General features: G+C 46.2%; 1 protein-coding gene across 1 annotated transcript in view; it reads right to left on the bottom strand.

Moving 5' to 3' along the window:
- The window catches only part of vac14 (vac14 homolog (S. cerevisiae)), a 398,888-nt gene that overhangs the window by 259,006 nt on the left and 126,731 nt on the right, over window positions 1–13,151 (bottom strand). The window contains exon 12 of the mRNA XM_085992023.1: window positions 9,490–9,643. Within this exon, the coding sequence (XP_085848149.1) occupies window positions 9,490–9,643 (154 nt within the window). The remainder of the gene's footprint in view (window positions 1–9,489; window positions 9,644–13,151) is intronic.

Here is a 13,151-nt window from a genome sequence, read left to right as displayed (position 1 = left end):
TCGTGTACAAGTTAACATCTTTGTCAGCTGTGGCTCAGTGGCAACACTCTCCCCTCTTGAGTCAGAAGGCTGTGGATTCAAGTCCCATTCCAGAGACTTGAGCACAAAATCTAGGCTGAAAGTGCCTGGGCAGTACTGAGGGAGGTGCCGTCTTTCAGATGAGACATTAAACCGAGGCCCCGTCTGCCCTCTCAAGCGGACGTAAAAGGTTCCATGGTACTATTTCCAAGAATAGCAGGAGCGCTCTCCCTGGTGCCCTGGCCAATATTTATCCCTCAACACCAGCAGATTTTCTGGTCAGCATCACATTGTTGTTTGTGGGATCTTGCTGGGTGTAAAATTTCCTTCATTACAACAATGACTGCACTTCAAAAGTACTTCATTGGTTGTAAAGCACTTTGGGACATCCTGAGGTGGTGAAAGGCGCTGTATACTCTAAATGCAAGTCTTTTTTCTTTCTTTCTAATTACCAGGTTAAAAATCGCAACTTTCGGAAGAATGATCTAAATAAGCATTTTCCTGCTAATGCAATCAACAAATTCTGAAACGTTAAATTTTTAGTCATGATATATCAAGCGAGCTTAAAAACGAAACAACTTTGATCACGTAACAACTGAATTTAGCACCAACAGGTGCCTGTGTTCACAGGACAAGGCAAGGAACACAAAAGCAGGAAATCTGGGAGTTCTTTTCAAACAGGAAGGTTGCAGGGAACATTTACATTTACAGTCAGAGCAGCTCGCCAGTTTCCATGGCGACTGAGTGGGAATGATTCTTCCCCGACATTAAGAGGTATCTGCTCTACTTCAGCAATAAGGAGAATCCTACTCCAGCACAAATCTGCAGCCAGCACGTGTATTTGACCTGCACTGCAGTGTTTGAACAAAGCAGAAATAGGAACATGCCAGCGATACTAAATCCAGTGTCAAGTCATAGGGCCCGGGACTGAAACATGCAGACATTCTCCCAACGATTCAGGGCCATCAAGAGAGAGACAGCGCAAACCATGAGGAGAAACAGTTTCCTGTTAACCCGTGGACTTCATTACGTTTGACCCCCTGCAACAGGGAGACGATTTTTTTTTTTAATTACTGAGAAATGTAGGATAAGGGTTCAAGCCCATGGTGTCAGACACCAAGGTTGGAGAGAGTAGAGGAAAAGCAGAGGTAAATCAGGAAACAGTGATTCAATGATGCCAAGCATGGGTTATAAAATACCACAGGGGGAATGGAATTGATGTTCTGAGGTAGTAGAAAAAAATTAGTTGGGTAGGAGTGGGCGTAATGCAACTTGATCTGAACACAACGAGCGTGCAGGGAGGAGGATCAGCATATCGGACAGCTTATTGGCTACTTCGGAGGAACAAGAGGAGAAAAGTTCAGAAAAATAACTACATAACTTGTATTTATATAGTGCCTTTAACGTCCCAAGACACTTCACAGGAGCATTGTAAAACAACATTTGACACCGAGCCACAATGAAATATTAGAGCAGATGACCAAAAGCTTGGTCAAAAAGGTAGGTTTGAAGGAGTGTCTTAAAGGAGGCAAGAGAGTTAGAGGGGTTTAGGAAGGCACGGCCGCCAATGGTGGAGCGATTAAAATCGGGGATGCTCAAGTTGATAGTCCAAAAAAAGTCAGAAGTTGCCTATGGCCAATGCTTAATAAAAAGTCACCTCAGGGGAGAGTGGCCATCTCTCCTTCACTGGTCTGAGGCCAACAGTTCCAGTAGACAGGAAACAATCATTCATAAAGGACCACTGTTGACCTCCCAGCAAGGCTACCTCCTATTTAGCAATTGGTTAGAGCTCACTTCATGTGACTCTCTTACTCAATGGGACTATACACCTAGAACTTTTTGCTGAAGGGGAATTCAAATTAAGCAGTCCCTGGTCGACAACCTACCTCCTCACTCCAGGAGCCCTCATATATAGTAAACAAAAGGAGAAGAACAAAAAGTGCAAGTCAAAGGCAGGACTCCTGCCCCAAGTTTGCTTGCCTCAGATCTAGGGGCGCGTAAGCCAGTGCACTTTTCTTTAGGGTAGGGTGAGAGTAGATAACTGGAACAAATAGAAGAATTATTAAATCATTTCAACTTCATTATCAGACTTAATTTTTTCATCTCATAAACAAGATCTACTCATTCATTCCTAGTCAAAAAACTACTCTTCAAAAAACGCATGTGATTGCTCAGTGAGTAAATGTACCAAATGGTGCAATACACAACCACACAGACCAGGAAGGTGCCAGATTTGACCCTGGACTGTGCTGAGTTAACTGACCTCAGCTCATGTGGCAGTACCAGTGCTACAATAAACTCAGCAAAGTTCTCAAAAATAAAAATAAAAATCAGCCAGAGCGCCGACAGGGATGAGAGGTAGGCACAAATTGTTGTGGGCCAAGATACAACTTGCATTTATATAGCGCCTTTAATGTAGTAAAACATCCCAAGGCACTTCACAGGATCGCAATCAGATAAAAACTGACACCGAGTCAAAGAAGGAGAGATTAGGACAGGTGACGAAAAGCTCGGTCAAAGAGGTAGGTTTTAAGGAGTGTGGAGAGGTTTAAAAGAGTGAAGTTCTAAGATTAGGCCTAGACAGCTGAAGGCATGGCTGCCAATGGTGGGGTCAAGTGAGTGAGGGATGCACAAGAGGCCCAAGTTGGAAGAACAGAGTTCTTGTGGGGTTTTAGGGCTGGAGGAGGTTACAGAGATAGGGAGGGGTGAGGAGCGATTTGAACACAAGGATGAGAATTTTCAAATCGAGTCATTGTCAGACCGGAAGCCAGTGTTGGTCAGCGAGCACAAAAGCCATGGGTGAACAGGACCTGATGCGAGTTAGGATACGGGCAGAAGATTTTTGGATGAGCTCAAGTTTATGGAGGGTCAAAGATGGAAGGCTGGCCGGCCAGAGGAGCATTGAATAGTTGAGTCTCGAGGTAACAAAAGCATGGATGAGGCTTTTAGCAGCAGATCGGCTGAGGCAGGGGCAGAGACGGGCGATATCACGAAGGTGGAAGTATGCGGTCTTTGTGACGGAGAGGATATGGGGTCGGAAGCTCAGCTTAGGCTCAATTAGGATGCCGAGCTCGCAAACAGTCTGGTTCAGCCTGTGTCAGTGGCCAGGGAGGGGGATGGGATGGGCAGCTAGGGAACGGAGTTTGTAGCGGGGACCAAAGACAATGGCTTCGGTCTTGATGGTTAATTGGACAAAATTTCGACTCATTCAGGACTGGATGGCAGGTATATACATAGGCAGTGGCGGGGTCGAGAGAGGTGGTGGCGAGGTAGTGCTGGGTGGCGTCAGCATACATGTGGAAACGGACAAGTTTTCGGATGATTTCACCCAGGGGCAGCATTCAGATGAGAAATAGGAGGGGCCAAGTATAGATCCTTGGGGGACTCCAGAGGTAACGGTGCAGGAGTGGGAAGAGAAACCATTGCAGGAGTCTTTGGCTACGACTGGATAGATAGGAATGGAACCAGGCGAGGGCAGTCCCACCCAGCTGGACAACAGAGGTGGTGTTGGAGGAGGAGCAGCAGAGTTGTAGATTATTTGGGGTTTATGGGGGGGTGGGGTGGGAGTTGGAGGATGGGAGGCCGCCAGGAGACTCGCTGCTGTAATGCACATCTGGTGAGGAGAGGATTGGGCTCAGCGGTGATGCTCACCACAGTTAAATGTCATGCTGGACATTCATTCTGTTGGCTTGCCCACGGAAAACATCCACTTGGGCAAGGTACCAGAGGGCTGCTGGTACCCCTGGGGCCATATGCGAGCGCCTTCAGGGGAGCAAAGGTGAAACTCAGGAGGAGGAAAAAAGGTTTGGCCACATTTTACACAGACATCGAGTCTGCCCAATGCTGCCAGCTTATTCTCAACGCACACAATGTCATTTTAAACTGTGTGCTGCTAACAAAAGGGATGCCTCACTGGCTAAATCAACACGGAAACACAAAGAGGAAAGAAACACCCCAACTGAAGTGGCAACAACTCAGCAAAAACATTCAGATTAAAAATCCCCTGGAAAAACAAGTCCCCCTGGATAAATCCAGACGCAGTCACTGCTTTAAGTACAGAGGCGTGCTGTGTCGGAGGAAGCATCGATATGGCAGACTGGAGAGAAAAACTGCCAAGAGTCAATTCCTAAAGTAATATTTCCATTTTTACATTCTTCAGCAACACCCCGAGCCATATTGGCCAGAATGAAATATAAAAGAAAAATCACCCATGAATACTGTGAATTAAACTCAAATGAATGAAGCATCTGAGCTAACTCTGAGCCGCAGCATTATCTCCCTGAAGCAAATTGTGATATAAAGGGAAAGGAAGTAACAGAGCATCTATGCCAAATTTAAAGGAACCTGCCCAAGGGTATTCAGACAGAATGAGAAAGCAGAAGGAACATGGGAACAGGCGAAGGCCTTTCAGTCCCTTGATCCTGTTCCACCATTCAATTAGATCATGGCAGATCTGTATCTTAACTCCATCTACCCGCCTTGGTTCCATATTCCTTAATACCCTTGCCTAACAAAAATCTATTGATGTCAGTTTTGAAATTTTCAATTGACCCCTAGTCTCAGCAGATTTTTGGGGCTGGGGGGGGTGGGCAGGGGAGTGATTTCCAGATTTCCACTACCCTTTGTGTGAAGAAGTGCTTCCTGACATCACCCCTGAACAGCCTAGCTCTAATTTTAAGGTTATGCCCCCTTCTTCTGAACTCTCCCACCAGAGGAAATAGTTTCCATCAACCCTATGAATTCCTTTAATCATCTTAAACACAATTAGATCACCCCTTAGTCGTCTATACTCGAGGGAATACAAGCCTAGTCTGTCAGCCCCGGGATCGTTCTGATGAAGAGGGGGATTATGGGTATTTGAGACCCATATTACAGCCCTGCTTTTATTTTAATGCATTCATCTATTTAATGCTCTCTTGTGGCACATGCCATTTCCCATGCAGGAGGGCAGCCAGGTGACTTCTCCACTCGCCTCCAACGGTAGTCAAGTCAACCACTGCATGGAGTGGTATGGCGTGTGAGCAGGTGACTCTCCACCCCGCTCTTCCTCTCTCTCTCTCGGGCAGGAGAGAGGGAGGAACTGAATGAAATCAGTATTTGTAGGGAAATGGTGTTGAGGAAATTGGATTGAAAGCCGATAAATCCCCAGGGCCTGATAATCTACATCCTAGGGTACTTAAGGAAGTGGCCCTAGAAATAGTAGATGCATTGCGGGTCATCTTCCAAAATTCTATAGATTCTGGAACAGTTCCCATGGATTGGAGGGTAGCTAATGTTACCCCATTATTCAAAAAGGTGGTAGAGAGAAAACGGGGAATTATAAGCCTGACATCGGTAGTGGGGAAAATTCTAGAGTCCATTATAAAAGATGTAATAGCAGAGCACTTGGAAAACAGTGACAGGCTTTAACAAAGTCAACATGGATTTACAAAAGGTAAATCGTGCTTGACCAAGCTACTAGAATTTTTTGAGGATGTAACTGGTAAAATAGATAAGGGAGAACCAGTGGATGTGGTGTATTTGGATTTTCAGAAGGCTTTCGATAAGGTCCCGCATAAAAGATTAGCGTGTAAAGTTAAGGCACATGGGATTGGGGGCAAGGTATTAACTTGGACAGAGAACTGGTTGGCAGACAGAAAGCAAAGAGTTGGAATAAACGGGTCTTTCTCTGAGTGGCAGGCAGTGACTAGTGGGGTACCGCAGGGATCGGTCCTAGGACCCCAGCTATTCACAATATATATTAATGATCTAGACGAGGGAACTAGATGTAATATCTCCAAGTTTGCAGGCAACACAAAGCTGGGTGGGCGTGTGTGCTGTGAGGAGGATGCCGAGAAACTCCAGTATGCTTTGGACAGGAGCATGGCAGATGCAGTATAATGTGGATAAATGCGAGGTTATCCACTTTGGTGGCAAAAACAGGAAGGCAGATTATTATCTGAACGGCAATAGATTGGGAGAAGGGGAAGTGCATAGAGACCTGGGTGTCCTTGTGCACCAGTCGCTGAAGGTAAGCATGCAGGTGCAGCAGGCGGTTAAGAAGGCAAATGGTATGTTGGCCTTCGTGGCGAGAGGGTTCGAGTACAGGAACAAGGATGTCTTGCTGCAGTTGTACAGGACCTTGGTGAGACCACACCTTGAGTATTGTGTGCAGTTTTGGTCGCCTTATCTGAGGAAGGATGTTCTTGCTATGGAGGGAATGCAGCGAAGATTCACCAGGCTGATACCTGGGATGGCAGGAATGACGTATGAGGAGAGATTGGGTCGATTGGGCTTATACTCACTGGAGTTTAGAAGAATGAGAGGGGATCTCATTGAAACTTATAAAATTCTAACAGGACTAGACAGAGTAGATGCAGGAAGGATGTTCCCGATGGCGGGGGAGCCCAGAACCAGGGGTCACAGTCTAAAGATAAGTGGTAAGCCATTTAGGACAGAGATGAGGAGGAATTTCTTCACCCAGAGTGTGGTGAACCTGTGGAATTCTCTACCACAGAAGGCAATTGAGGCCAATTCATTAAATATATTCAAGAAGGAGTTAGATATATTTCTTAAGGCTAAAGGGATCAAGGGATATGGGGAGAAGGCAGGGACAGGGTACCGAGTTTGGATGATCAGCCATGATCTCATTGAATGGCGGAGCAGGCTCGAGGGGCCGAATGGCCTACTCCTGCTCCTATCTTCTATGTTTCTATGTTTCTAGGATCTGGCCTCTGCTCGCTACCTCACTGCTGTCTGATAGCACAGTGGAGATAGGGCAATGAAGTTGCGGCCCCTCACTCACTCATTCAGCCTGAGCGAGTGGCCACACGGTAGAACCCACCGATTTAAAGCACACAGTGAAGACATTCTGCTCCTAGACATCACTGGCAGCTAGAGGATAGATTACTTCCACATTTACTGTGATTCCTTACATTCAAGACTGGACATTCTACATGACCTAGAAGTCGATTTTACGATTCAAAATCAAATACTCATCCAGGTTGAAATGTATGAAACCACAATCAGCCTCCTCCGCAAGATGGCAGATAAATCAGGGGTCTTGCACTTCTCTAGGACATTCTAGTCTATGGCCTATACATCTTCATAGTTTATCATAGACTCATACAGCACAGGAGGCCATTCAGCCCATCATTACCATCCCAGCTCTAAAAGAACTATTTCCCCAAAGCCTTGTAACTTTTCCCCCTTCAAGGATTTATCCAATTCCCTTTTGAAAGTTACTATTGAATCTACTTCCACCACCCGTCCAGGCAATGCGTTCCAGATCATAATAACTCGTAGCAATGTAACGATTTAATTTAAATCGTGTGTCAACAACAGGTTTCTCTGCAAATTCTCCTTTGTAAGGAACCAGCCTGAAATTTCCAACCACTGGACATGGAGGTGCAGTACGTGAGGGGAATATATGTAGAGAAAACACTGCGATTTGCGTATTGGAATTAAATAATTAACTTTACCCAACAGCATATAGTTAAGTTAACAGGGAGAATTAAATGGGTTTGTGTGATGGGCAAGTGAATTAAAGAGATAAAAATCAGCAACCAAAATCCATTTAATTGAGTAATTCAGCCTCTACCAAACTCAAGTAAAAGAAATCCTCTCATTCACATGAGGAATTTACAATTTATCTCAACACATTTAACATGAGGAAGCACTGAACAAGTAAGAGCCATTCAGCCCATCAAGTCTGCTACATCCACAGACCATGCTACTCGATCATGGACCCTACCACACCCACTGAATCTGCAGAGAAAATCATCAGTACTCTCTGACCTTTAAAGATCACGAAGCAAAACTCGATTACATATCCATTCACACTCTTCAACACTTGGCTGCTGCTCCCCCACACCCATGCCTCAGTCACATAGAAACCCTCCAGTTCCAGGGCACATCCGATCACCTCAGTCTGTACCCACCTGTGCAGCCACCAATCCTACTCCAAACACATACTTATCTGGTGCAATTGTGAAGGAGTTCATCAACACAGTATCACCTTTTACTGAGAGCCCGTTCCACATAGCCCCTGCTCTATGGTGGGAGAGGATTCTCATCTCTGTTCCTGGCTGAAGTTTATTAATTGAATTCCGTGTCCTCTAGTGCTGGGCACACAGTCCAATTTAAATACTCAGCTTCCCTCTACATCATCTTTTCTGCCTCTCAGCATTTTGAAGTCCCAGATAATGGCTCTCCTCAATCTCCTTTTTTTACAACAATAAAGTTAAACTCTGAGTCAGGTTACTCAAACGTGGATAACTTAAAGCCCCAAGTTCCAGAATCATCCTGTAGCTCCGCTCTGGCTCCTTTGCAAATCATCAATTCACCAGTCTTCAGAGGACTGTTACTTCCAGAAGCTGCACTTAAAAATCTAACTTTTCCTTGTAGAATGTGGTGCTAAATTATACCCAAAGCTGCAATTCTCAGGGTATTGGCTACAGTTCAGAGGACATCATGAAACACCATCCAATCTGGCATCAACTGCAATAAAGCCCTACAGCCCTCCAAGAACTCTGCACTCCTCCAATTCTATCCTCTTGTGCATCCCAGATTTCCTTCACTCCTCAATTGGCGGCTGTGCCTTCAGCTGCCGAAGTGCCAAGCCCTGGAATTCCATCACTAAACCTCTCCACCTCCCTGTCCTCCTTTAAAATACACCTCAATACCAAGCTTCTGGTCACCTGCCTTAATATCACCTTGCATACCTTGGTGTCAAATTTTGTCTGCTAACGCTCCTGTGAAGCGTCTTGGCATGTTTTACTGCATTAAAGGCACTGTATAAATTCAAATTTATTATAATAAAAAATAATAATAATAAACTCCTATTTTTCTATGTTTCTAAGTTGTTGCTATTTGACAAACGTGGATAATGGTCTTGGAAATAGAAATGTCTGGATGAAGTTTCATACAATATTGTGTAGATTGGGCCTGTACTCTCTGGGGTTTAGATGAATGAGAGGTGATCTCATTGAAACATACAAGATTCTGAAGGGAATTGACAGGGTAGATGCTGAGAAGTTGTTTCCCCTGGCTGGAGTGTCTAGAACTAGGGGGCATAGTCTCAGGATAAGGGGTTGGCCATTTCAGACTGAGATGAGGAGGAATTTCTTCACTCAGAGGGTTGTGAATCTTTGGAATTCTCTGCCCCAGAGGGCTGTGAATGCGGAGTCTTTGAATATATTCAAGGCTGAGATCGATAGATTTTTGGACTCTAGGGGAATCAAGGGATATGGAGATCAGGCGGGAAAGTGGAGTTGAGGTGGATGATCAGCCATGATCTTATTGAATGGCGGAGCAGGCTCAAGGGGCCGTATGGCCCACTCCTGCTCTTACTTATGTTCTTATGTAACATTTTAATTAAAACACATTGCGATCGCCACCTTATCTTGAGTGGGCAGACATGTACCCAAGGTTTCTGAGCTGACCCATATAATATAGGAGCATTATGTGATTACTGACCAACTTAGCACTTACTGGAAGAGTTCAATGGTGTGGAGGAAGAAATAGGAATGTGCAGCTCTGACTGGCTACTTTGGGAGCTGATGCTCTCATACGAATCCTGTCCTTCTGTCTGTCCTGCCGGAGAAGAGGCGATTTCTGCCAGCACCTCCAAGTCTTTCAAGATCACCTGGAATCACAAATCAACATTGCCCTTAAGAGACTCAACAGAATCAAACAGTGAAATATATTTCAGTGTTGCTTAACATTTCCAGTACACAGTCTTAATCCAATTCTTTACTGGCAGGAGAAGGACGAGAAAGGAAACAAAGCACCACAGATCAACAATCATGAGGAGGAATGATTTAGAGCAACGTTTTAGGAGTGGTTATGTAGAGCACCTAGACTATAGGGTGCATCAAAGATTCAAGTAGCACACGTCCATTATCCTATATATGGACAGATAGGGTTCTGGGGAAAGTGTTCTTCCACCCACTTTGTTCCCTCTTCCTCTTCTGAGCACAGCAGCAATGCCAAGGTACAGTTCCAGGATACCGGGTTGCAAAATAGGCCATTTATCATTTGCAAACTAAGACAATATCCATATTTGCTTATTTGCCAGTGGGGTGTCACAGGGCAGTGATCAGAAGCAGAAATCCTTGCCATTTCCCCACCCCCACCCAAAGTATGTTGAGGCCAATTGTAGCACCCAACAGCTTACAGGTTGCGAGGAGGAGTGGCTGGGGCTAGAACCTCGGTCCTGTTGGTTTATGTGAGCCAGTTATACATTCCCTTTACCAACTGAGCCATTAGGAAAGCTCTTGGAGATTCTTTTAAGCAGTTTTTGATGACAGGCATCAGGCTCCTGCAGTCAAACCATTTCCTCAATATAGTGCTTCACCATCACATTCTGAGCTGGGGTTTATTTCAGTATAAGCTGGCACTATTCTTCCCTCGCCCCCACAATGAATGCTGGCACCCTCTCACCCGACTTCCCCTCCATCAGTGCTGGAATTATTTTAAAAAGCTAGTATCAGTACTGGTGACCATGAAACTATCGGATTGTCGTAAAAACCCATCTGGTTCACTAATGTCCTTTAGGGAAGGAAACTTGCCATCCTTACCTGGTCTGGCCTATATGTGACTCCAGACCCACAGCAATGTGGTTGACACTTAACTGCCCTCTGAAATGGCCTAGCAAGCCACTTGGCTGTAAAAAAACACTACAAAAAAACAAGAATAAAAAAACCGGACGGGCCACCCGGCATCGACCTCGGCACTGACTATGGACACGACAACGGCACAACCAGCCCAGTCGACCCTGCAAAGTCCTCCTCACCAACATCTGGGGACTTGTGCCAAAATTGGGAGACCTGACAGTCATACTCAGCCAATGTCCCAAACTCTTCCGTCAACATCCCTAGGTATGTCCTGTCCCACCAACAGGACACACCCACCAGAGCTGGCAGCACAGTGGTAGAGAGTCAGGAAGGAGTGGCCCTGCTGATTACCACTGACCGCCCTCCCCCAGCTGATGAATCAGTACTCCTCTGTGTTGAACACCACTTGGAAGAAGAACTGAGAGTAGCAGAGCCAATTCGATTCACTCCAAGTGAGATCAAGAAAAAGCTGAGCGCACCGGATACAGCAAAGGCTTTGGGCCCCAACACCACCCCGGCTATCATGCTGAAGACTTGAGCTCCAGAAATAGCCGCGCCTCCAGCCAAGCTGTTCCAGTACAGCTATAACACTGGCATCTATCCGACAATGTGGAAAACTGCCCAGGTATGTCCTGGCCACAAAAAGCAGGACAAATCCAATCCGGCCAATTACCAGCCCATCAGTCTACTCTCAATCATCAGCAAAGTGATGGAATGCGTCGTCGACAGTGCTAACAAGCAGCACTTACTCACCAATAATCTGCTCACTGATGCCCAGTTTGGGTTCCGCCAGGACCACTCGGCTCCAGACGTCATTACAACCTTGGTCCAGTCCAAACATGGACAAAAGAGCTGAATTTCAGAAGTGGGATGAGAGTGACTACCCTTGACATCAAGGCAGCATTTGACCAAGTGTGGCATCAAGGAGTCCTAGTGAAACGGATGTCAATGGGAATCGGGGGGGAAAACGCTCCACTGGCTGGAGTCATACCTAGCACAAAGGAAGATGGTTGTGGTGGTTGGAGGTCAATCATCACAGCCCCAGGACATCGCTGCAGGAGTTCCTGGGCCCAACCATCTTCAGCTGCTTCATCAATGACCTTCCCTCCATCATAAGGTCAGAAGTGGGGATGTTCACTGATGACTGCACAGTGTTCAGTGCCATTTGCAACTCCTCAGATAAGGCAGCAGTCCCACCACCCCTTCACATTTAACGGCATTACCATCGCTGAATCCCCCACCATCAATATCCTGGGGGTCACCATTGACCAGAAACTTAACTGGACCAGCCATATAAATACTGTGGCAACAAGAGCAGGTCAGAGGCTGGGTATTCTGCAGCGAGTGTCTCACCTCCCGACTCCCCAAAGCCTTTCCACCATCTACAAGGCACAAGTAAGGAGTGTGATGGAATACCCTCCACTTGCTCCTCCGTGGTATACTCCTCCTGTGCTATGTGGAAAATCAGGGACACTTCCTGTGTCCCTGACGACCATGTGTGCCAGAAGTGTATCCAGCTGCAGCTACTGGCTGACCGCATTGCGGCGCTGGAGCTGCGAGTGGATACATACTGGAGCATTCGCGATGCTGAGGAGGTTGTGGATATCACGTTTAATCAGTTGGTCACACCGCAGGTAAAGGTTGCACAGGCAGAAAGGGAATGGGTGACCACCAGGCAGAGTAGTAGGCGCAGGTAGGTAGTGCAGGAGTCCCCTGTGGTCATCCCCCTCTCAAACAGATATACCACTTTGGATACTGTTGGGGGGGGGGTGGGGGTGGCTTATCAGAGGAAGGCAGCAGCAGCCAACTTCCTGGCACCAGGGGTGGTTCTGCTGCACAGGACGGGAGGAAAAAGAGGGGTAGAGCTATAGCAATAGGGGATTCTATTGTAAGGGGGATAGATAGGCGTTTCTGCAGCCGCAAACGAGACTCCAGGATGGTGTGTTGCCTCCCTGGTGCAAGGGTCAAGGATGTCTCAGAGCGGCTGCAGAACATTTTGGAAGTGGAGGATGAACAGCCAGTTGTCATGGTGCATATAGGTACCAACGATATAGGTAAAAAATGGGATGAGGTCCTAAAAGCTGAATATAGGGAATTAGGAGGTAAATTAAAAAATAGGACCTCAAAGGTAGTAATCTCAGGATTGCTACCAGTGCCACGTGCTAGTCAGAGTAGAAATAGAAGGATATTTCAGATGAATACGTGGCTACAGGAATGGTGCAAGGGGGAGGGATTCAAATTCCTGGGACATTGGAACCGGTTCTGGGGGAGGTGGGACCAGTACAAACCGGACGGTTTGCACCTGGGCAGGACCAGGACCGATGTCCTAGGGAGAGTGTTTGCTAGTGCTCTGGGGAGGGTTTAAACTAAAATGGCAGGGGGTTGGGAACCTGAGCAGGGAGACAGAGGAAAGGGAAACAAGGATAGAAGCAAAAGACAGGAAGGAAAAAAACAAAGGTGGCAGTCAGAGAAATCAAGGGTTTAAATCAAACATGGCCACAGTAAATAATAATTCTAAAAGGTCAAAGAGAGTTAAAA

Source organism: Somniosus microcephalus, chromosome 6 (genome assembly GCF_052327205.1).
Source record: "Somniosus microcephalus isolate GS21.2 chromosome 6, FLI_Smic_1.0, whole genome shotgun sequence".
Lineage (NCBI taxonomy): Eukaryota > Metazoa > Chordata > Chondrichthyes > Squaliformes > Somniosidae > Somniosus > Somniosus microcephalus.
Note: the sequence above shows the minus strand (reverse complement) of the source record. Positions and strands in the feature narration are given on the sequence as shown.